The sequence below is a fragment of the Myripristis murdjan genome, chromosome 11, assembly GCF_902150065.1.
Source record: "Myripristis murdjan chromosome 11, fMyrMur1.1, whole genome shotgun sequence".
NCBI lineage: Eukaryota > Metazoa > Chordata > Actinopteri > Holocentriformes > Holocentridae > Myripristis > Myripristis murdjan.
Window position 1 is genome coordinate 17,431,783 of NC_043990.1, and position 22,916 is coordinate 17,454,698.

The window sequence follows — 22,916 nt, forward strand, 5'->3', positions numbered from 1 at the left end:
GTTGTCGTCTCTGCTGCTCCTATGTCATCCTGCTGCTAAAGTAGTTACCCCCTCCAGACTATCAGTTTATAAAGTCTGGTTGGTAAAATTAATTCAGTAAAAAAAAAAATCAGCAGTCACCCGACAGAAATATGGCGCCGCCTGCTTCGTCTCGGACTCTGCGCAAGGACGATGCCAGCTACATGTTACATTTTCGGATGATAAACGAGCAACAAGTGGAGGATATCTGCATTGACTTCTTCTACAAACCGCACACCATCACACTGCTCACCTGCACTGTGCTCAGCTTGATGTACTTTGCCTTTACCAGGTAAACAGCTGGCTGAGAAATGGCACTTTACTGTTACTTTATTTATATTTAATAATAGTTTGGAAAAAAATACTATGCACCTGCTCTGTGGCCAGGGCTATAACTGTGTGATGTTTAGTAAAGAATTAAGGTGTGCCTGCTCCATCACCAGATGTCTAAAACTCAAGGCTTTGGCATATGTACTGTACTAAATATCTCTATTAACTTGTATTGTGACAGGGATGATGCACATTTAGACAGCAACCTCAGAGTGGGTTTGTTGGTGGTTGTCTCCTTTTTCTTGGTCATCAGTGTCCTTGCCTTCCCCAATGGTAAGCTGTTTAATAAAATTTACATCGAGCTAAAACCAGTTAGTGTGACTGAGTCTCACCTCATGCTGGTTATCTTGTATTTTCTGGTATGCTTTTGCCCTTTACTGCCCCTTTAACTGAAATAAACAACAGTAGGACACTTTCCGCTCATTTCAAAATTCAGGAAAGTACCTGTTGTAGGAATAGTCTGTGCCGAGAGAGCTACAATGACCCTAAATTTGTTTTGGTGTCTTCATCAGGACCGTTTACAAGGCCACATCCTGCAATATGGAGGATGGTGTTTGGTGAGTGTTGCCCACATTGCTCACACCCTCTTGGCCACAAAGTCAAAGTGGCATAAATTGTTTAGTTCTGCTTGGGCCCGATTTTTGTTTGTTTTCGTCCTGATCACCTCTGTTCTCTCCTGCTTAGGTCTCAGTGTTCTCTACTTCCTGTTTCTTGTGTTCCTCATCTTCCTCAACTGGACCCAGGTGAAGACACTCATGTACTGGCTGGATCCAAATCTGCGTTATGCCACGCGTGAGGCTGATGTCATGGTGAGGATTTTTAACTTTGAAGCTGCGCCGTCTGGGCCATCAGAGCAAGTGCACTCCCATTTTTAATAATGATATGATGAGGATTATGATTCCTCCTGCAGGAATATGCTGTGAACTGTACGGTGATCACATGGGAGCGCGTCCTGAGCCACTTCGACATTTTTGCTTTTGGCCACTTTGCTGGCTGGGGTATGAAGGCCCTGCTCATCCGCAGCTACGGCCTCTGCTGGACCATCAGCATCACCTGGGAACTCACTGAGGTAACATGCATGTCTGTGGTGTATGTGGGTGTGGGTGTGGAAGTGGGTGCGCATGCGTGCATGCTGAATATGGGCTTATCTTGGTCATATCCTGGGCCCATTTCCCATGATCACAATACTGAAGAATTTTATTTCACAAGTTTGGCTGCATTCTGTTTTGCAGTAATGCTCCCATTTTCTCCTGTGTTGTAAATCCAGCACACCCCTTTCCTTTGTAGTGGTGTGTTTTTGCCCCATCCTAAAAGCCCAAACTCACTCTTAGCCAGGCTGCGGCATTTTTACATTAAATTTCAAGGAAATTCACTGTTAAAAAGACAAGCATTTTTTTTAAAAGTTCAATAAATGCATCATGTAATCATGTTAAATAAGTGTGATCTCAGCATTGATTATGATTTTTGCCATTATGGAGCAGCCCTAGCTTCCCAGAGTCTCCGTGCAGGCAGCAAGGAAGGCTTGTCAGGGGAAAATTCAACATAACAACACAGCAGTGTGAGCAGGACTTCTTCTACATAACAAGTGCCGTTGCCTTGACTGCTGCCCATTGTTGACTGGAGGGATTAGATTACGGGATTTAGCCTCATACCAGATTTACTTATCAGAGAATCAACTGTGTCATGGATAGTGTGGAGAAACAAGATGCTAAAACCAAACAAATGACTGGCCACCATAGATTTTGCTCTTTTATGACCCATATTAGCTTTCAACAGCGACCCATATATGACAACAATCAATTTGTAGCATGTAAATTTTAAATTCCACAGTTTGAAAAAGCTTTTGAGCGAACTCCCACACCATATGAACAGATTTCACTTGTCATTCCTCTCTCCAGCTGTTCTTCATGCACCTTCTGCCGAACTTTGCCGAGTGCTGGTGGGACCAAGTGATACTGGACATCCTGCTGTGTAACGGAGGAGGCATCTGGCTGGGGATGACCGTCTGCCGCTTTCTGGAGATGAGGACCTATCACTGGGCCAGCATCAAGTTAGTCATGCCTCTCTGCTGTACAGGATATTTTACTTTTATTGTCTCTGCTTGTGTGTATCCAGAGTATGCACAGTTTTTTAAAACATCCGAAAAAATCCCACATCACTTCATTTTCAGGCCTTTCAGTTAAAATGTCTTAATTACAATAATTAGGGGTCTTCAGGTTCCACCATGCCATGCAGGTTCAGAATCAGAATCAACTTAAATGGCGAAGTGTGCTTACATTCAATTAGTTTTATTCTGATACACATATAAAATTAGATATTGGCATTGGCAGATTCTAGATATTCGGTGATTGATGAGACAGAGTTGAGTTAAGTTAAGTATGGTCAATGTTTGCAAACTGTGTAGTTTCACTTAAATATGTGAATGGGACCAGCAGTAGTGTTACAGGCATTGGAATGATTGTTCTTAGGTTGATATAGAGCAGGGTCAACATAATATGCCAAACATGCTTTATTTTAATTTTATTATACTGCCAGTTGCTGGTGTCATAATGTCTTTGGGTTTTATTTCTTCATACTGTTTGTTAAATTGGTGTTCATTGGTGTCCAATCCAAACCCAGTGGTCACTAATGGTTTCAAAAGTTATATAATGTGGCTTTGTAAAATCTGTGGATATCCTGATGTTACTAAAAGGGTCACTTTGTCCATTGCTGGTGTGTAAAAGAAAGCAGGACACACATCCTATGAAACAAGAACTGTAGTCTCTTATTATTGTGTGACATGAGCCTGCATGTGTGCGTTTTTCTGTGTGACATTGCGAGCCTCCATGTTTGTTCAGGGACATCCACACCACCACGGGGAAGATAAAACGGGCTGTGCTCCAGTTCACCCCAGCCAGCTGGACCTACGTGCGCTGGTTTGACCCAAAGTCCTCCTTCCAGAGACTCGCGGGGATCTACCTCTTCATGATCCTGTGGCAGGTAGGCCTTGACCTTTGACCCAGAAATACTTGTTATCAAAGTTGAGCTGATGACTCGTTTACAAATGTGTACAAGAATGAAAATAATGTCTATCTCTGTAAAAATATGAGACTATCTGGATGACAGCCTTGGTGTGGCCATGAGCTTGAACAAACTTGAACTCTCACACACATCACACGGACCTGGCAAATGAGAAGTGGTTGGTTCAATTCTCAGCAACCGCATATTGAGTAAAACTTTGCACAACCACACACAACCACAGGCAAACGCCACTAATCTTATCCATTCTTCCCGTCTTCACAGCTGACAGAGCTGAACACATTCTTCCTTAAGCACATCTTCGTCTTCCAGGCCTCTCACCCTCTCAGCTGGTGTCGAATCCTCCTCATCGGAGTCATCACCGCTCCCACCGTACGGTAAGCTTCTATCGCATGTGCTGTTACTCATGTGACATACTGGATTTTTGGCAGTTTATGTACTCCCGACATCAGATGACGCCACTGGGACGAAAAGGATGACTTATTCTGTTGCTTCTAGCTGTGAAAGTCTGTGTGCTAAACCATTAATGCTTGTTTTGCTCTTGACAAGGACAGAGCTCCTACGCAGCACTCCACATGTTTTCTTCTCTCTTTTTCAGACAATATTATGCCTATCTGACTGACACTCGGTGCAAACGAGTGGGCACACAGTGTTGGGTCTTTGGGTGAGTCTATTTTTGTCTGGAGACATTTGTGGAAGTTACATCTCACAGTACTTCTTGATATCTTGCTTTGCAATGATTTCCTTATTGACATCCAAGGCATCATATCTTAAACAAATACTCTTATGAGCTTTCTTGTTTTCTTCCTCCGACAGTTGCCACATTTTGTGAAATGTTTTCCCGTTTAAGTGTTTCAGTTAAACCATGTGGTTGTTGTGTTGATAGATGAAAGATGAATGTGCAAACTTGTGCAATTACAATATAAGACAGACATAGCAAGTTCTTATAAATTATTCCAGACTCTCAAATGCTTGGGAGGTTTTCGAAATATTAATTTACAAAAGTATAACACTGATTATTAAATTTCTTGCCTTTTGTGTCTGGAGATGGTGTGTTGTCCGGGGACCCCTCTTATGTTTTCTTTTTATTATGTGGCTCAGCCCTGTTGGTCTGAGGTTGAAGCCCATCAGATTTTTCCTGATTTGTCTCATTTGTTCTTGTAAAGGACACTGACTGTGTCCTGTCCTGGCCACTGTCCTGAAAACACGGTGCCAGTATCCTGTGTGAGATCAAATTTTATGGTTAGTTGAAATTCAAAACATTTCAACAAGTTACTGACCTCATCTCAGACGTAAAGCTGCTGATGTCCCCTGTCTGCTCCAGTTTCTATAGCAACAAGACGAGCTCTCTTTGTCTCTGTGTGTTCCTGAAATACCAAGGCCACTCACTCATCCGAGGTTTACCCCTGCAATGATATAACCTCTCCAAACGAAATGAGTTTCTTGCCAATGTCTGCCTACTGGATTTTGTATGTGGATGGTGCAAGAGTGAACACACAACCATATGTGATACGCATAGGTGGGAAAGCTCCATTGCAGTGAAATGGTATTGCCAAGAGAGGGGGCCATTGTTAAATATGAAAACATGATCTTAAAAGGTGCAGAGCAACAATACTGTGTGTCTCATCGAGGTCCTTTGCTCCCCTATTAGAGCCATAGCTTTCCTGGAGGCTCTTGTTTGTATCAAGTTTGGCCAAGACCTGTTTTCCAAGACACAAATCCGCTATGTGCTCCTGTGGCTGCTGTGTCTGGTAAGAGGTGTGTGTGTGTGTGTGTGTGTGTGTGTGTGTGTGTGTGTGTGTGTGTGTGTGTGTGTGTGTGTGTGTGTGTGTGTGTGTGTGTGTGTGTGTGTGTGTGTGTGTGTGTGAGAAAATGCCATAGTCCAAATGCGCGGTTCATTATTGTGTCATGTAGCTCCCGTATAAATATAATCACCTTGTATGTGTCTAATCACTGTCAGTATGTATACCACAATTGAAAATAAGTGGATATTAAAATTAGCTGAATAAAGCCATACATTAGTCATTCGCTTTTGTCATTGAGATATTACTCTACCCTTAAAAATTCAAGGTATATTATGCAAAATTGACGAGGCGATTTAGGCGAGGACTCGGCAGACAAAAACATGGACCATGTGCCTCATTTATCAGTAAGTCAGCTGATCGTGAGAGCCATGTAGACTCAGCCATCAAATTACTTGCTTATTCCACATTTTTCACATCAATTGAGTCAAAACGTCCTCACTTACATCAACCTCAGCAATTTTACGTAATGCACCTTTCAAACATGTAATGGAGGACTGCGCACGGACTTGACTTTTTCCTCTTTTTTTCTTCTTTCATTTGCAAATTAAAAAAACATTATGCACCATGCACACTGTGTTTAAGCAATGTTATAAATTGCACCCCTTTTTTTATTCTTCAGGCAGTCATCACACTTCTCTGTTTGTACTGGATGGTGTGCTATGAGCAGAAGAAAATAAAGGTGAGGGGATTGTTTGGCTTTGATCCTTGAATGGTGAGAAATTAATATGAAGAGAACTCCTCTCCATGCAGTTGTCCTTATAGCCGTATCCTGATCCTTTCAGTTTGTGTTTTTTGGTTTCCTCCATTGTCTTTGACTCTGAACTGCCCTCTTTCTCCAGGGTGTCAGTGTGCAAAATGAAGACTGGGATGAAAGCAGTGTCTCTGAGTCATATGGCTTCAGCCCAGATGGCGTCACAGGTATCTTTAACGGGCATCACCACCAGCCGCTGCCCTTCCCTGATCTCCAGCCTGTATATTGAACGCAGTTACCTCTTTTTCCTCCACAGCTGAGAGGAACTCCTCAAGTCACTTGCAGCCCACCAAGCGAAGGAAAGGCACAGGTAGGAACCGCTTTGTGAATGGCCACGGAGGGAAGCGGCAGTGAATGTCAAAGGAGAGACTGCACATTCCCACCACACACATCCAGTCACTGGAAGAGGGAACAGGTGATGGATGGATGTTGAGGAGCGCTGCAACCAGGAGCAGTGCACTTACATTCACTGGATAGAGGTGGATAACCAAACACAAGGTGAAAAGAGGAGTGTTGACTGGATTTTGAGAGTGATTTTGAGAGCCTGTTTGCAGCAGTGGAATGGAACACAATCTTTCATAGTTATCAGTGGACCAGGTGTTCAAGGATGCCGGGTCACACAGTGCAGTGCACATCCAGCATTTTCTGCCCAGCAGCACTGAATGTCGATGTTTGGATGTTTTGTCGCACTGTGGGACACAAAATCATGTTGATTCAAAAGTGGGCCAGCTTTATCAGCCCGGTCCACTTGACCACTCTCAACACTCAGCTTATTACAGACACATGGACTCTTTTGCACTATTCTGGACTGGTGTGTATTTCCTGATTACCACATGCTGCAAAATTTTAATAGCTTTACTAAAAAAAACATACACTTAATAAATTAATGGATGTATCATTTTATATATTATCGAAAGGCCTGATGATTGGTTGATAACTTTGACGGCTTGAGATATTCAGGTTTAGATTCTAATTACTACTAAAAGTTATTAGCCTCTGCACTTATTTTTAGGATGTGGCCAAGCATTGATGTTTGTTTTTGTTCAGACAAACAAAAAAAAAAGATTGTCCATTTCCATTGAAAGGATCAACAAGCTGTTTCTGTACCAACTAATGCCTTTATATAATGTTTATCTTTTTTTTTTTTTTTTTTTTTTATCTAAATCTGTATAATTAAGTGAAGATCCACTATATGTATGTCTTTGAGTGAATGTGTGAGGGTGTTCAGAAAGATAATACTGTGACGTTCAGCACTATAGCACTGTGGTGACATTCAAACTGCTGAGGATAATCAATACTACAAGGTGAAGAAATGCATTTAAATAGCACTTCACTGGATTTTTTTTTAAGTGATTTAATTTCATGTTTGTAGAACAGTGAATTCTGTGCCTGTTCACAGCAAGCCATTTCTGTATTTCTATTATACTTTCTATGTGATGTATGTAGGTGTGACGTTCAGTGTTTGTTTCACGTTATCCTTTTCATTAAACTGATTATTTGGCTTAAAACCTGTTCCAGCACTGTTCTGCACCAATCATGTCCACTTTTTAAACATCTGAAATACTTCCAAGTGTCAAAACAAAACAAATTATAGCTCAAAGTGTTAAATCTGTTATGTCTAATCTCTAATATTATACCTAGAGTTGGGTTTTGTATGTGTGGGTTTTGTTGTTTTGTACACATAATAAATGACCTTGTTTTCAGTGACTGTCATTTTATCCATTTTTGGAGCTATTTTGTTGTTCCTTGTATCTACCATATTCGATGTGACGCTTGCAAGTAGATAACAGCAAAAAAAGTGTAAAAAGTATTCCTGTCATGAACTCTTCAGCATGACTTGGTGTCATACCATTATACCTCTGCACAGTGGCCTGTGTCTGTAACCAAGGTAACACCACGGTGATCACAGAAACACTAGACAGCATTTTTTTTTTTAAATTAATTTGTTTTATTGATGAAATGTTAAAACAGAAGCAATTATGTTGCAACCATATTAACATAATCTACCTCATAGTATATTTAGTCCACTTTAGTACAATTGAACATTTACAAAAACCTGCATCATGTTGCTTTCAGCAAAAACCGCATCCCAGTTGAGCCCACCAAGCCCCAAACAGGAGTGAATACCACTACCCCCCTCCAACTGGATCGCTGTGTAAAAAGTCCAACCAGCCAAACTGTGTGTCCGCTTGTGAGCGCTCCACTAAAAGACACGATCAGGCTCAGGCTGACTTGCAGTGGCTGAGCTGCTGCTGCTGGGACATGTGGCCCCTCTGTCTGGGTGGGGCCAGATATTCAAACATGGAGGTGTTGTGGGTGGAGAGCATGTTCTTCAAGTCAGATGGCATGGGGTCGGTCCAGAAGAAGTCATGGTTGAGTGTGTTGTTGCTGTCTGCGTGCTGTGCCGTGTCCAGCACCAGCAGTTTGTCGATGAGGTCCAAGGCGCAGGGGTCTTTGACGTAGGCTTTGAGACGGTCCTTCACCTTCCTCTTTTGGCCCCTGGGGAGCTCTGTTTTCTGGTAGAGCTCATATTTGTGGTCGACGCCTGGCAGTGATGGAGCCATAAAGCTGACTGATGAGAGTGAGCTGGTGCTGCTCCGTGCTCCCCTGCACGATGGGAGTCCTGGTCCACATCTCTGCCACGATGCACCCGGCGCCCCACAGGTCGACGGGAGGGCCATAGTCTCTCTCAGCTCTGGGGGTCTGTACCAGATGGTGGCCACACAGTTAGTGTAGCGGTTCCCCTGGCTGTTTTTAGCCAGGCTGAAGGCCCATGCCAAGCCAAAGTCAGCCAGCTTCAGTACACCGTCTTTGGTGATGAGCACGTTGCCCGCCTTCATGTCTCTGTGCAGGATCTTGTTGCCATGGATGCAGTACAGTCCATTGAGCAGCATCTGCATGACCTTCTTGATCTCTGCCAAGGTGAACTTCACACTTGCATTGCTCAGCAGCCCTTCCAGGTCATGCTCGCAGAGGTCAGACACAAGGTAGATGCTGAATGCCTGTTGAACTGGGTGGCTCTGGTTCGGCAGATCTCGATCAGGTTCCTCACATTGTCGTGTCTCAGCAGCTGCAGGATCTTGATCTCCCTCAGAGCTGCGATTGGAAACCCTTCTTTTTCATTTTCCATCAACACTTTCCTCAGTGCCACCTTGCTCCCACTGTGTTTGTGCCTGGCTTTGAACACCTTGCCAAAGGTCCTTGGCCTATTTTAGCCAGTTTTTCATATTTGCAGATCTCTTCGCAGAAACAAATTTCCACTCCGTCGTAGTACCTCATTAAATAATGTTTGGACAAATCCTTGATGGTATTATGGTAGGCCTGCTGCTATGCTATTTAATTATGGCATCACAGGACAACACCTTTGGCAATACACAACATGATATAGGTATATACTGATATAGATAATAATATACTATATCAGGGCTGTCAGATAACAATAATTAATAAATAACTGATAAATAATAAATCACATATATTTTAATTGCCTTAATCACAAGGTATTCATGGATTAATCCTGATTTAATCGCATGGTTGATGTAGTTGATTTGATGTATTCCCTGATACAACCTCTATGTTTTTTCAGGCTATATATATCTGCACAGTACATACATGTATTTATACAGTATATACACTGGTCACACACACACAATAGCACACATACACAAAAACCTATCTGAAGTTCACCATTGTACTCACCAAATTTGATACAATATGATGTATAAAATGGCTTATATGAACTGTAGGTAAACAGCTATATAAATTACGTATATTATACAAACACTATAGATCATACTGTATGATGTTAGTTTTAATAAGGAGCTCTTGGTGGTTTTGCTTTATATGCTGCCAAGAAGATGGGTCAGGTAAAGCTCCAGCACTGATCAAACTAAAATAAGATCATACTTAATTATGTTTTGATTAATTACATATTTTTAAAAAAAAAAAAAAAAAAAAAAAAAAAATCAAGGAAGTTTTCTCTTCCTTGAAACTGAACCATGACACCCCTGGATCATATCAAACTGAATTTTGTGAATGGTGATACCCCTTATATACTGTATACACTGCGCACACACACACACACACACACACACACACACACACACACACAGAGAGAGAGAGAGAGAGAGAGAGAGAGAGAGAGAGAGAGAGAGAGAGAAGGCTTATCTCAGGTTCACCATTGCACTGAACAAATTTGATTCAAGATGATGCGTAAAATGACTTGTTTGTATTGCAGTTCTATATCATTCGCAGGTAGGTGTGTGTGTGCCCCGATGCAGGTGAGCGTGTGCAGTCAAGGGTGAGTTGGGGTGATGGTCCGCTACTTCATTTCCCGTCGGCCCCCGGGAGCAGCCCCCGTGCTGGATGACAGCTATCCGGCGCCGAAACACCGACAGACACTCAAACGGACGAGCCATGGCGGCCACGGGTGGAGGGAAAATTAGAAGCAGAAGATATCATATTGCCTCTAAACCTTACGCCAAAAGTAAACAGGTAAACTGAGTGGAAGTTTCTGCGTGGTAACCCCGCGTCGAGGATGTAACAGCGACTGTAACGCCGCTATCTTTGAGCTTCTTGTTATTGTTTTGTTGGAGACATTTTGTGGCCTGCTGTTAGCGCTCATGGCCTCCACGCGCTGCTAGCTCGTCGCGGAAACGTTAGCTGGTGAGCTAGCAGAAGTAGCATCTTTGGCCGACATCCGTATCCACAGGCAGGACAAACGGGACAGGTTTGACAGATCAACCACAAGGCACGACGAGCCCTGTAGACTAACTGTGGCAGGTTATCAGGCGTGTATGCGAAAAGTGGGTTACATGTAGGGATGAGCGACCACAGCGGTGTTAGCAAGTTGCTAGGCGCAAGCTAGATTAGCACGGAAGTAGTATTCCCAACACTAGCTGAGCCGACACACGATAGCTAGTATGCTAACAGTAGCGACCACCGCATTGTTGTCTTAGATTCCCAAACTTTAGGCACACCACACCATTATAAGGTCTTGTAACGTGGCCACTGCGCTCTTGTTTCCCCGTATCCAAAGCTAAATAAATGTAAATGCAGCCAGAATAATCAGTTTCTGTAGCTTTTTTAAATCCCATCGTTGCTAATCGAGTGCTAGCTAGACGCCGCTAACTGTTAGCTAAATCTCTGCCAGCTGGATTGCGCAGGAAGCATTGACTGATTGGGAACCCACATGGTGGACAGAGAGGCTTACTTGACCCTTGTGCAGAAATTGCTTTATGCCTGTAAACCATTATAAAACAGTGAAGTACAGTGAAGGTGCCGATATTTGGTAGTTTGGGCTTTTGTCAGTCCGCACAAATCATTTGTGTGTAGCGCTGAATATCGAATTTGACAAATGAGATTGTTTGTTTAAACATGAAAAATCTGCCTGCAGGCAAGAGAATGGCGGGACAAGGAGGTAGATGTCATCTGTTGATACAGCCCAGCATTTGCATGATGAGGTCTAGTGTTAGTCAAAGTGACGTTACATATTTAAGATATATCCATGCCTAATGTCTCTCAAACTCCCCCTGGCATGTCATGTAGTGTCAGGGCGAAACATAATGAAAAAAAAACTCCATATTTTGTGTTATCAACAGTCAAAATAAAGGTAATCAAGGCACTACAGGCTGGACCTGTTGGTAAACACTACTATTGACCATGACAAGTGTTGAAAGTAAACAGGGGGTTGCTGTTTAAAAACCATCAAGCATTCATACAAGGGCTGGGCAGTATGGCCAAAAAATGTCACCACAATAATATGCATTATTTCAGTTTATCAGTAAGTATATCCATATACATCAAATAATTATGTCACATTTAAAGACTCTTTGCTTCTGTGTGAAATCTCAACAAACCTTAATGCTAATAATTAGCATTATGCTAATTTGTTTTAGCCACCAAAACATCAGTGTACAGTTCCTGTGTGTGTCTCCTCACTCATGACCAAGTGTGCTGCCAGACCTTAATTGATCAATATTTACTGAAATTTCTTTGTCTTTGAATTGAGAAAATGATATAGTGATAGTGATAATTAATGTTATTGTTTTATTTCCCAGCCCTAATTCATGTCATAGCAAGCAGGTATAGTAACTGACTGAAATGGCAGCTAGTGAACTTGAACATCAAGTGTCTTGTTTGTGTGTAAATGGCAGCTGCACGTGTTTCTTGTTTTGGGGAACCCCTCATAAACTGCGGCCCCTCAGCTGAGATTTATGACTGACCCAAGTGAACATAGGTGATCTGAGGTCACTGAGTCTTGTGGAAGGGGGATAAACAGAACAGCAATTCAGACAACTGTTACTTAGTGGGAGGGGAAATTCCACTATCTTAAATCTTATTCATTTAACAGTATTAAATTATAGGGAGAGATTCAACAACTTTTCTCTATGTGGGAAAAAGTATGAAGGATTAATTACACCTGATGTTTGACCTTTTAGTTATCGGGACTGGAAACTCGTAGCAGTAGCAGTCTGGTTGATTTTTGTGCTCTTTCAGCAAATGCACCATAGTACAATAAGGTGGGGCCCAGCACAGGTGGGACGTGTCTCAATAGTGTACACATGGTCCTCAGAGAGAGTTGGTAGGATAAGTTACCTCTCTGTTGTATAGGAAATTATTAACCGTTCTTAGTTGGGTGGTGCAGCTGGTAAGTGTTGCCAGAGGTTTTAGCTCAGATTATTTAGCTGTTCATCCAGACATTAAGTCTTGTTCAGCCCTATTTATTGTAATTTATTATGTGGTCTATTTTCCAAAGCACAAATCAGATGAGCCAAACCTATGTGCTTTGAACTTGACTAGAATTTCACAGTTAAGCACTTGCCTTTCATATAGTTTGTTTTTTTTGCCCCTTTTGAGCATGCTTAGTCAGTGGTATAGATATGTTAGAATGGCTACAATTTGGTATGCTGTCAGATCTTAGGAGCTGTTGTAACAATGTTACTGAGTTTGCAGTAGTGACAGTTTTCCCTCCCTTTCAAACAACTGGGAACAATGACACAAGCCTCAAGCCCTCTGGTCACATGACCCTGTTCACGGGAGACATGAGGCACCTTTAAATCCCTATAATCACAATAGTTTATGTAGCACTAAGTAAACACTCACTGGTCCTTGACTGGTTGGTTTGCACTCTGGAAATTTGCACTGAGAAGTTCAGAGAGGTCAAAGTGCAGGCTAGCCCACTGGTGGATTTCAAAGATAAGGAGAAAAATAGTCGCACACATGGCTCTTATCAGGATGTGAGAGCTACCACGAGCTAGACGGTGTACATACACATCATCGAACCCTTTTTCATTCCCTGCGCCCTCTCTCTGTTCTCTCTAGTATCAAACGAACATAGACCAGTTTTGTCTTGCCTCGATGTGCTCTGAAGACTTTAAGGTATTGCTATGGTACCAGTCTGAAACCCAAGGGAATATGACTGATTTAAATCCGTTTCCTGCTGAACTGTTTGTAACTTTCCAGCCTAACTTGCGAAACAGTATTTTGTTTTTATGTACCTGCATAAGAATGACAATTAAAGTGAATCTGAATCTGAATACATACAAATTAAAAGATGGTGGGTAATTTCCAGTCCGCCAGTTAAAGCCTGGAAAGTTTTCTTCTCCAGACTGCCACAGTTTATAGATATCGGAGAGGTTTACTTTCTAAAGATTTGAATGGTTGAAATGTTGTGTGGACATGGGGCTTGCCCCTGTTGATTGGAGATCAGCCAGTATAAGACCTCAGTGTGTTGAAGCACTTCCTCACTGCTTCATAGAAATATACACTGTGTGACCCAGTTTCTGTGTGGTGTGCTTGACTTGGGTTGTGCATTGGAGAGGCAGGCAGGCTTCTCATTGCAAATACGGCTATGTAGCAGATCAGAAATAATTAAGTACGATATTGATTGCTGCAATCATGAGATGCCAACTTGTTACATATGGGGAAAGCCCTGCCGGACAGTAGTATATCAAACTTCTTGCCAGTAAATTGGAGAAAAAAATTCATTATATAGAAGCCAAGCAAGATTTCACACTTTATTTGTTCCCCTAGATTTCTTTTGTGCTTTGTCAAGTGGTGAAAAAGAAATCATCCAGATTCAGGATTAGAAGTGCTTTGTTTTACATGCAGTGAATCACACTGAATGTTGGCTGTAAGATGACGTTTATCATCTAGAAGCTGGAAATAACACCTAACTATGAATTGGTTCTGTCCTTCGCCTAGCTGTGTTTTCACTCTGCCTCTCACTCATTTCACTCCTCTCTCCCTCTCTCACACTCTGTCAGCAGCAGCCAGGCCTGATCAGTCGAGTGACAGACACAGTAAAGAGCATCGTCCCCTCCTGGCTGCAGAAATACTTCAAGAATGGGGAAGTTGCTGAAGGGGGAGAGGTTGTGCAGGGGATTGAGCAGAACAGTCAGCCTCCTCCCCCTAATGGGAGTGAGGAGGGACCTCCTCCCCTTGATGGACGGGATTCCCCGGAGCCCAGCACCAGTAACACAGGTGAGGGATTCAAGGAAAATGCCAGAGTTATTCGAAATGTGCTATTTGCTTGCAGATCTGAACAGATTTCTGCATGTCGACAGGACTTTGGTCATACTGTCCACCTGAGCCAGCATATCCACCTCTGTTTTCTGTGCTTCACAGAGCCCTCGACTAGCAGGGCCTCCCTGAACTTCCAGGAGCACGTGCTGTCTCGGCCTCCTCTGAACCGCTCCCACCTCCACTTTCCCCCACTGGATGCTTCATCTCTGATCTTGGGGCCCTCTAGCAGCCTCTTCTCCCAACCCTCCACCTCCTCAGCCCCTGGGCCATTTTCCACAGGCTTCTCCTTGGTCAAGGAGATTAAGGACAACCTCTCACAGCACGAAGACGACAATATCTCCACCACAAGCGGCTTCTCGTCTCGCGCCTCTGACAAAGGTATAGATAAAACGTGTGTGTGTGTGTGTGTGTATGTGTGTGTGTGTGTGTGTGTAGAAGGAGTTATTTTTGCACATGTAGATTTGTGTGTATGTGTATCCTTCTTAATAGTTAGTTTGCTGTGTAGTGATAGATTTTTACATACCGTGTCATCACTGTTTGAAGGATCCATATCTCAAACAAGTGACCAATAGTGAGATGATGTATTTTAGCAAATATTACATCCGAGTGTAGGCACAGGGTGATGTAGGTGACTGTATTTCTGTTGTTGGTGAGAGCAGGTTGTGGAGGAGGTTGGTTACAGGATGCTAGAGCCTGATGTTGAGATTTGTGTGTGTCATGTGAGACGCCCGCATGATAACCTCGATGAAATACCTGCTCACATCCTTTTGTTCTGTAAACATTTAAGCTAAATTTATACTTGGTGATCTCTGAAAACGGTCACACCGCATCCTGTGTGTGGGTGCGATTGTTTTCACCTACTGATGTGTCTCTCTGCAGATGTGCCTACATCCAAAACAGCATCGATTCCCCAGCTGTGGTCACCAGAAACAGACAGGACCAATTCTGGACCCCAGCCTACTCAGTCCAGTCTGAAAAAGCCTGCTTTCAATCTGTCTGTTTTTGGAACCTCCTCCAATGTGAGTGTGTGTTTGTCTACCTGTCAGATAGTGAGATGAGAGTGGCTTGCTGACAGAGAACATGTTTTAGCTATGAAGATGTGCGTCATATACATAATACATGTTTGTAACAAAAATACTACAGCTTATTTGCTGTTACACTATCTTCAGGGAGCAAATGAGTTTAATAGGCCTTATCTTAAATGATCTATTTTGACTGTGAATACTTTTTTTATGACCCAGTTGTGGAGATAGCGTGCACACTGCTGACCCACATTGAAGGCTTTATGTTTGTGTGGCTTTTGCACATTTTCTAATGCCACACCGTGGAGTGGCATTGCAATTCCATGTTCAAAAACAGGAACACGCCTCCTACACATCATTTAACTCCTTTCTGAGTGTCTGCAAAGCATGGCTGTCACCAAAACACCAAAAATTAAATCCATGGCTGTACCTGAGAGTGCAGTTTCACCCCATTTCCAATTTGGAAAAGACATTTTATTTTATTTTCCATGTACAGTGTACTTGCACATTGTGAGTTGGAATTAAACGAGAAGATCTCTAAAATCATATCGTATATACACATCCAAAGCAAAGTGGGAATATGATAAAATGAAGACCTTGTTTCCACATAACTTTCTGAAAGATTAAGTTGCATTCCTCCTGGTGTCTGTGGTGGTTTAAGTTGCAAACTTCAAAGAAAGAAAAGAAATTGCTTGTTTGCTCATGACATTGATTTTTTTTATAGTATGCATTCTCATTTTGTTACATATAAAAGAATGCATTAAAAATTATAAAAAGGACTTTTGCAACATTTGGAAATCCTTCATGAGTCGGATGTGTTTGAGGCAGCATTGGATTATGAATATTCTGACATATTTTGATGTGGCATATACAGGCTCTGTTTAAGTTTACAGTTCACCCGTCTCTCCTCCAGGCGACATTGAACAGCACAGTACTGAACTCCAGCCAGCTTGGGGATTCACCCTTCTATCCTGGGAAGACCACCTACGGCGGAGCAGCCGCAGTCAGGAGCTCTCGCTCTCGTCCCGGCACACCTTACCAGGTCAGATGCCAGCTGCCTCCTTCCCCTGTTGACATTCAAACATAAGTCAAAGGCCAAAAGCAACTTCTCCTTAGTCCTTGGTTAGAGCAACACGGAATGAAAATTGAAACCCACTAAGCATTAAATATGGGTAAAACTTTTCTTTAGTGCATAAATAAAGGGCCACTTGGCACACTAGATGGCTTTGACATTTTATCACAGCTGTTATATCATGTTGTATTCTGTTTGCTTCAAAATTATTTACAATCTTGATGCATTATTTCAGTGGCAAAGTATGTTGAACATTTACAGAGCTTATTACACGACGACGACTTCAGTTTCTACGAAAAATGTGTATTATTTTGGCTGGGATGTTTGTTTCATTTCATTTTATAGTTTGTTGCAGGTGAACTAAGAAACTGATGTGGGATACTACTGGTGTTGTAGTGTGGAAGTCGATGTAAATGACAAATATTGATTGTGTTATCTGAGAGACTGATTAGATGACTGATCGATCTGTAGGCCCCAGTGAGGAGGCAGATCAAGGCAAAGCCAGCGGGTGCCCAGCCCTGCGGTGTGACCAGCGCCACAGCCAGACGCATCCTGCAGTCCCTGGAGCGCATGTCAAGCCCTCTGGCTGTGAGTACAAGTGCTCTTAAATGTTATTTTAGCCACAATATTCTCTCATTTAATAAATTATTTTTCTCTAAGAGGGCTTAATTTTGATCAAGTCTTTGTTTTCTCAACAGGATGCCAAGAGAATCCCATCTGAGGCATCCTCCCCCCTGTCAACAGTAAGTATTTTGGTATATTAAAAACTTATTTCAGTCTTATTTGTTTGCAATCACATGCTTCTACAGATAAAATAGATGTAATCATGAACACAAAAAGGAAGAAAACTTGATCTCCCATTAAGAGTGAATAACAATTGTGTCTGAAAAAACTGACAGCACATCCCATCGAAAACCATTGTTATACCTGAGTAAGACTCCTTTCTCCCATTTATTTCTCTGCTTGCAGTCAATGGATGGCACAAATCTAGATCTTTCAGTGTTTCAGTCCAAAAAGAAACGAGTAAGTATTCAATTTTAAATCAATTTTACAATATTCTGTGATGCCCATCTTTAAAAAAAGTTTTCTCTAGCTACCCACCCTTATCCGGATCAGGCTGTTTTCATGACCTTGTCAAGCGTGTGTATGCATAGCAGTGAAAATGTTTATGTCTGTGCTGCAAGGTTATTTGTAGCGCAGCAGCAGACCTCAGTGGTGATATGAACAGGGATGTCATTGTACAGGCCCAGCAGCACTTGCTTTGGGCTGTCTTCTTGTCACTTCCCGTCCTGCCGCCTGTTGTCCTCTTTCATACTACTTAACAGATTCTCCTCAGCCGGGACACAGCTGTTCACCACTGTGTGTGCGTGAGTGAGCGAACACATGCGTGTGCATATGCAAAAGTGCACCATGTCTGAGTGTTGTTGTCCACTGTAGTCCATTGTTCAATCCTGCCAGGTCTGGGCTGGACTATTCCTCAGTAAGAGCTGCAGGGCGTTCCCAGCTGTGACAGCTGCTTTACATTTCCCAACAATGGTCTATTGACCCCGACAGGCTCTAGGCAAGACTTGTCTAAATCTGACTAGACCCCTCATCTTTTCTCTTCACAACTACTTCAGGATATCTGCCCATTTCCTATATTAAAAGCCTTAAAATTCCCTGCATACTGTTAAATTCAGACTTAAAGAGTTACCAGTAATGTTGTAGCAGTCCTAAACATTTTTTTTCTTGCTTGCTTGTTTGACTGTTTGTTTGTTTTCCAAGTTAATTTCAGTGGTAAAATTAGTGCTGTAGTTCATTATCACTGAATTAAAAATACTAAAAATGGTTAAAAAAGAAATTGTTACAGAAAAGTTTTATTTGAAGTTAATGATATTTTTAATACTGTGGAGAGTCACAAAAAGCTGTGTAACATGCTCTGAAACACATTAGGACCTCCCTGTTTGAATGAAAATATTGTTGGTTTATTGAACTTTGCATAACCAGTTGGTCATGCAAAATCATATTTTTGGCTCACAAATCCTGTCTGGCCACCTTCCAGCTGAAGTGTTTTATGTTTACCAGTCTGCGCCAGATGAGCTATAGTTTTGGATATTGGGTGTGTAGTGTCTTAGTGTGTGGTGTGTCAGTATGTTCAGCATCTCTCTGACAGGAACAGGCCTCTGGTGGACTGTTACCTTAGTCATGGTATCTATTTATTTGTTTATTTATTTGCTGAGTTTTGTCTGTGAATAGTGTTTTTTTTTTTGTTTGTTTGTTTGTTTTTTTTACTGTCAGTTTAATGTGATTACATAAACATATTTCCACCCTGTGTCTTCCTCAGCTGGATTCAACCCTCCCCCCGGTGCAGAAACTGGTGATCCCTGCAGCAGCTTCAGTGTCAGGAAACCGCTCCGTGTCCTTCAGGGCCTCTCTGACCTATGGGGGAGGGGGCCGAACACTGGACAGGACCCCGAGAGACACGGTCAGAGTCACCGCATTATCTAACACACTGTTCAATATTAAATCCAACAAAAAAGTTTTTACTAGTATTTAATGTTGTTTCTTTTTCTTCTTTAGCCCACAAGACAATCACCACAGATACCTGAAGCAACCCCAGGCCCCTCTCAAAGGTACTAATAGGCTACCTAATCATTAAGGAGTATGGCTGTTTGTTGTGCTGGCAATTGTGGGTAACTTTTACTTGACGGAGCTCCTCTCTCCCCCTCATTCAGCACAATTGGCTCTAGTAGCCCAGCATTCCCTCTGTCCAGCACACCTGCAGCCAGCAGCTTGAGCTCCAGAGGGGGCAAGATGAAGAGAGAGAGGGCCAGCGGGCGGCCTTCCTCCAAACGCCCTGAGGATGATGAGGTGAGGCTGTTGCATCCAAAACTGATGAGGCTGTGTAATCCAAAAATGTTATAAATTGTTACCATAACAGCATTTATTTTATTATTTATTTCATCTGTTTGTGTTTATTCATCCACAAATATTAGTTCCAAAATGTAGAATTTTTCCTCCTAACCAAGGACATTGATTAATGAGAAAAGGTTAATGGAAAAGGACTGTATTTAGATTTACTCTGTTATAAAGAATTACTTTGGAAAAAAAGTATTTAATTGTCAGTGCTGAATCTGAAAGTATTTAAACCTTTAGAAGTCTGAAAATTTTCAATTGATGGCCAGCTTCATATACAAGGTTTATTTCAAAACCTGTCGCTAGACAACACTGAGTTTTGCAGTATTGTTGAATGAATATCCAGAAATGGCACAAACAGTCAATGTTAGCATTAATTGTGTAGGCAGTGTGCTTTGCCTTGAGTTCACTGTGGTATAAATGTTTTGCTCTCTCACTTCAGGTGGTTGAGGTGCCAGACCTGCCAGCCATCTCACTCCCCATCAGCACCTTCAGCCTGCCAACCTTCAGCTTTTCCTCACCGCCCACCACCTCCATCACCGTTAACCCAGCCCCGAGCAAGAAGCCAGTGACCCCTGCCACCACAGAAAAGGTCTCACTTTAAACTTCGTCATGTTACTATGTTACACTCATATCCAGTGCTGAGCAGCACTATATGAATGGTCTATATGAGTGCACTCACCTGATGATGTTTTGTTTTGTTTTCCCAGGAGCCTCCCACGGCCTCTACACCCCCCTGTGTACCTTTTACATTTTCCTCCCCTATTGTCAAAGCAACTGCTGCTAGCCCACCTTCATTTTCCCCCTCTGTAAGTATCATAATTTCCTCAGTGTCTTAAAGAAAAGTCATTTGTGAGAAGTGAGGGCATCATGCATTTCAGCCACTTTATAGGAAGTGACTGGACAAATCAGCAAAGACAGGCCACTGGGCAGCCTCTCATGGACTAACCCAAAGCATGCACTGCAGCCTAGCTAATCTGAGCATGTTTTACTGAAAGGTGCTAGGACTGTTTGATGCATTTCTCTTCATCGGAGTAAAAAATTTCAATTTGACTCTGACACACATGGTGTCTCAGGGCTAGTCTATGCAACATTGTCCAGTGTCCCATCTTAGCAATTTTAAAGTTTTTTATTATTTACATTGGTTAAGTTAACATTCATTTTAACTGTTTTCTTTTCCTCTTTGTAGGCTGGATTTACTTTTAGTGCACCTGTAGCAAAAATGGGTCCCTCTTTGTCAAATGGAAAACTGGCTACTCCCATAGTGTCAGCAGGTAGTACAGAGTTATCAGAACTGGTATTGTGTTGATTTCTTGCCTTTCTGCAGAAACCGTGATCTCTCATAATTGTAATATCATGTATTTTAACAGTCTCCTATAATATTATATTAATAATAATATCTCATACTTTGATTTTGCTGTTTTCTACAGTGAAGTCAACTATAAGCAATAGCACAGAAGATTTTGAAGGACCTTTTAAACCAGCTAAGTCCCTGAAACAAGGCAGTGTGTTGGACCTTCTCAAAGCACCAGGTTAGAATCAGTGACACATTATCCGCAGAGTTTTTGCTCTTCTTTGTTAATGCCTCTTTTCAAGATAGAATATGAATTTTTAGATTCACGTTTTCTCTCTCTCTCTGTAGGATTTGCAAATCCTGTTGCCCAGAGTTCCCCAGACCCTGATACGACTTCTCAACAGACCTCCACAGAAAACACGGCCACTTCCTCCACCTCTACCACCACCGCCACCTCCTCTTCCTCCTCCTCCTCCCTCACTTCCTCTTCAACAGGATTTGCCGACTTGTTCAAACCCCCGACTGGCTCATGGGATTGTGATGTGTGTTTGGTGCAGAACAAACCGTCAGATTCCAAGTGCGTTGCCTGCATGTCCCCAAAACCTAGTTCCTCCTCATCCAAATTCTCGGACACTAATTCAACATCCGCCGCCTCAGTCGGACTAGAGAACAGCAGCAGTACCACCACCACAACCACAGCAGGTTTTGGCTCACTGTTTGCCAAACCTGCAGGGACATGGGAGTGTGATACGTGTCTTGTCCAGAACAAACCCGACACAGTGAAGTGTGTGGCCTGCGAGACGGCCAAGCCTGGGACTGGAGTTAAACCCTCAATGACTCTTCCTTCTGCCTTTTCAGCTGTTAAGACTGTATCTACCCCCTCAGACCCAGTTTCTACAGGGTTTGTTGGATTTGGGGACAAGTTCAAGAAGCCAGAGGGTGCATGGGAATGTGACACATGTATGGTGCAGAACAAGGCACAGGACACAAAGTGTGTGGCCTGCATGAGCGCTAAACCAGGTAATGGGGAGATAGCTAATGTTTTTATGTAGGTATTTGTTATTCTTCAGTTGCTACATTTTTGTCTCCATTTTTTTACAGGTCCTCCTTTTTATTAGCTGCCATTATTAAATAAATAGGACACTGACAGGTAATTCGATGTTTTAAGTGTTTTCCTCTCCTTACCCACTTAACCCACCTAGGAGCATCAACAGGAGGGTCCTCAACATCATCATCCTCAGCGCCAGCTAGCAGTGCACCGCTGTTGGGGTTCGGAGACAAGTTTAAGAAGCCAGAAGGTGCCTGGGATTGCGACGTGTGCTGTGTAGAGAATAAGGCTGCTAGTGCACAGTGTGTTGCCTGTCAGTCACCCAAACCTGGGGCTAAAGTGGAGTCCAAAGGTAAAAGAAAATCTACTTTGGTTTGTTGGTGATATTTGTGTCGTAAAAATGCAATCTTCAGTTATTTAAATAAATCCCAATTGATAATCATATTACCTATCCACTATTTGCATTCACCATTTCAATCTGATAAGAAATCCGTACTAGATAAAGCAAAGCATTTAAGGCGTGAAAGTTGAAAATTTTGAAATGTAAAAAAATTGTAAGAGCCATGATTCACACATTTTGTCTTTTTGAAATTATTTTAATCCTTTGTTTGTTCTATTCAGCTTTTGGATCATCCACTTTTGGCACGTCTGGCTCTTCTGCATTTGGCAGCTCTACCTCTGGTTCAGGAGGTTTCAAGTTTGGCTCATCATCAGATTCTACCTCTGGATCTGGAGGGTTCAAGTTCGGGGCTTCAGTTTCAGAGTCTTCATCATCATCATCATCAGCTGGATTCAAATTCGGAGCCGCATTTGGAAGCTCTTCATCAGAAACCACTCCTAAAGACACTACTGGCCCGTCAGGGTTTAAATTTGGCGGCTCCACTGAGGGCTTTAAATTTGGGTCTTCCTCCACCCCAGCAACAGCCAGTGATGACAAAAAGACAGACCAACCTGCTGCAAGCTCTGGATTTCAGTTTGGAACCAGTGGTGGGATTGTGTTTGGAGCTGGAAGCTCTAGCACAGAGAGTAAGGCCTCCAAGCCCACCTTCTCCTTTGGACTGTCAAAACCTGATGAGAAAGCAACAACCACCACCAACACTTTGTCCTCTGTGACTTTCACTGCCCCTTCTTCCTCTC

General features: G+C 42.5%; 2 protein-coding genes and 1 pseudogene across 3 annotated transcripts in view; 2 read left to right on the plus strand and 1 right to left on the minus strand.

The window, feature by feature from the left end:
• The first annotated feature begins 31 nt into the window (after window positions 1-31).
• Window positions 32-7,640, plus strand: ptdss1b (phosphatidylserine synthase 1b). The gene is made up of 13 exons (XM_030064456.1): window positions 32-310; window positions 530-621; window positions 861-905; window positions 1,033-1,157; window positions 1,259-1,417; window positions 2,247-2,398; window positions 3,186-3,327; window positions 3,631-3,743; window positions 3,965-4,030; window positions 5,018-5,117; window positions 5,791-5,850; window positions 6,011-6,089; window positions 6,179-7,640. The coding sequence occupies exons 1-13, from the start codon at window positions 132-134 to the stop codon at window positions 6,274-6,276; spliced, it is 1,410 nt and encodes a 469-aa protein (XP_029920316.1). The 5' UTR covers window positions 32-131; the 3' UTR covers window positions 6,277-7,640.
• A 485-nt stretch (window positions 7,641-8,125) lies between these two features.
• LOC115368145 (cyclin-dependent kinase 9 pseudogene) lies at window positions 8,126-9,201 on the minus strand (annotated as a pseudogene).
• A 1,060-nt stretch (window positions 9,202-10,261) lies between these two features.
• Window positions 10,262-22,916, plus strand: part of nup153 (nucleoporin 153) — a 15,180-nt gene continuing 2,525 nt past the window's right edge. The window contains exons 1-18 of one of the 2 annotated variants that reach the window (XM_030063361.1): window positions 10,262-10,416; window positions 14,190-14,406; window positions 14,551-14,826; window positions 15,328-15,467; window positions 16,384-16,512; window positions 17,014-17,130; window positions 17,241-17,285; window positions 17,512-17,565; window positions 18,866-19,006; window positions 19,102-19,154; window positions 19,257-19,392; window positions 19,880-20,029; window positions 20,148-20,246; window positions 20,627-20,711; window positions 20,868-20,969; window positions 21,080-21,751; window positions 21,934-22,131; window positions 22,401-22,916. The exon at window positions 22,401-22,916 is cut by the window's right edge and continues 435 nt beyond it. In XM_030063361.1, coding sequence (XP_029919221.1) covers window positions 10,288-10,416; window positions 14,190-14,406; window positions 14,551-14,826; window positions 15,328-15,467; window positions 16,384-16,512; window positions 17,014-17,130; window positions 17,241-17,285; window positions 17,512-17,565; window positions 18,866-19,006; window positions 19,102-19,154; window positions 19,257-19,392; window positions 19,880-20,029; window positions 20,148-20,246; window positions 20,627-20,711; window positions 20,868-20,969; window positions 21,080-21,751; window positions 21,934-22,131; window positions 22,401-22,916 — 3,259 coding nt within the window. In that variant the 5' untranslated portion in view covers window positions 10,262-10,287. The remainder of the gene's footprint in view (window positions 10,417-14,189; window positions 14,407-14,550; window positions 14,827-15,327; window positions 15,468-16,383; window positions 16,513-17,013; window positions 17,131-17,240; window positions 17,286-17,511; window positions 17,566-18,865; window positions 19,007-19,101; window positions 19,155-19,256; window positions 19,393-19,879; window positions 20,030-20,147; window positions 20,247-20,626; window positions 20,712-20,867; window positions 20,970-21,079; window positions 21,752-21,933; window positions 22,132-22,400) is intronic. The other variant, XM_030063362.1, reaches the window with a different exon arrangement.

Bases quoted from the DNA above. Each gene is read 5' to 3' on its own strand.
- ptdss1b (XM_030064456.1), top strand. From the start codon at position 132: ATGGCGCCGCCTGCTTCGTCTCGGACTCTGCGCAAGGACGATGCCAGC. The intron at 311-529 runs GTAAACAGCTGG...GTATTGTGACAG, and splicing joins ATGTACTTTGCCTTTACCAG to GGATGATGCACATTTAGACA. The intron at 622-860 runs GTAAGCTGTTTA...TGTCTTCATCAG, and splicing joins TGTCCTTGCCTTCCCCAATG to GACCGTTTACAAGGCCACAT.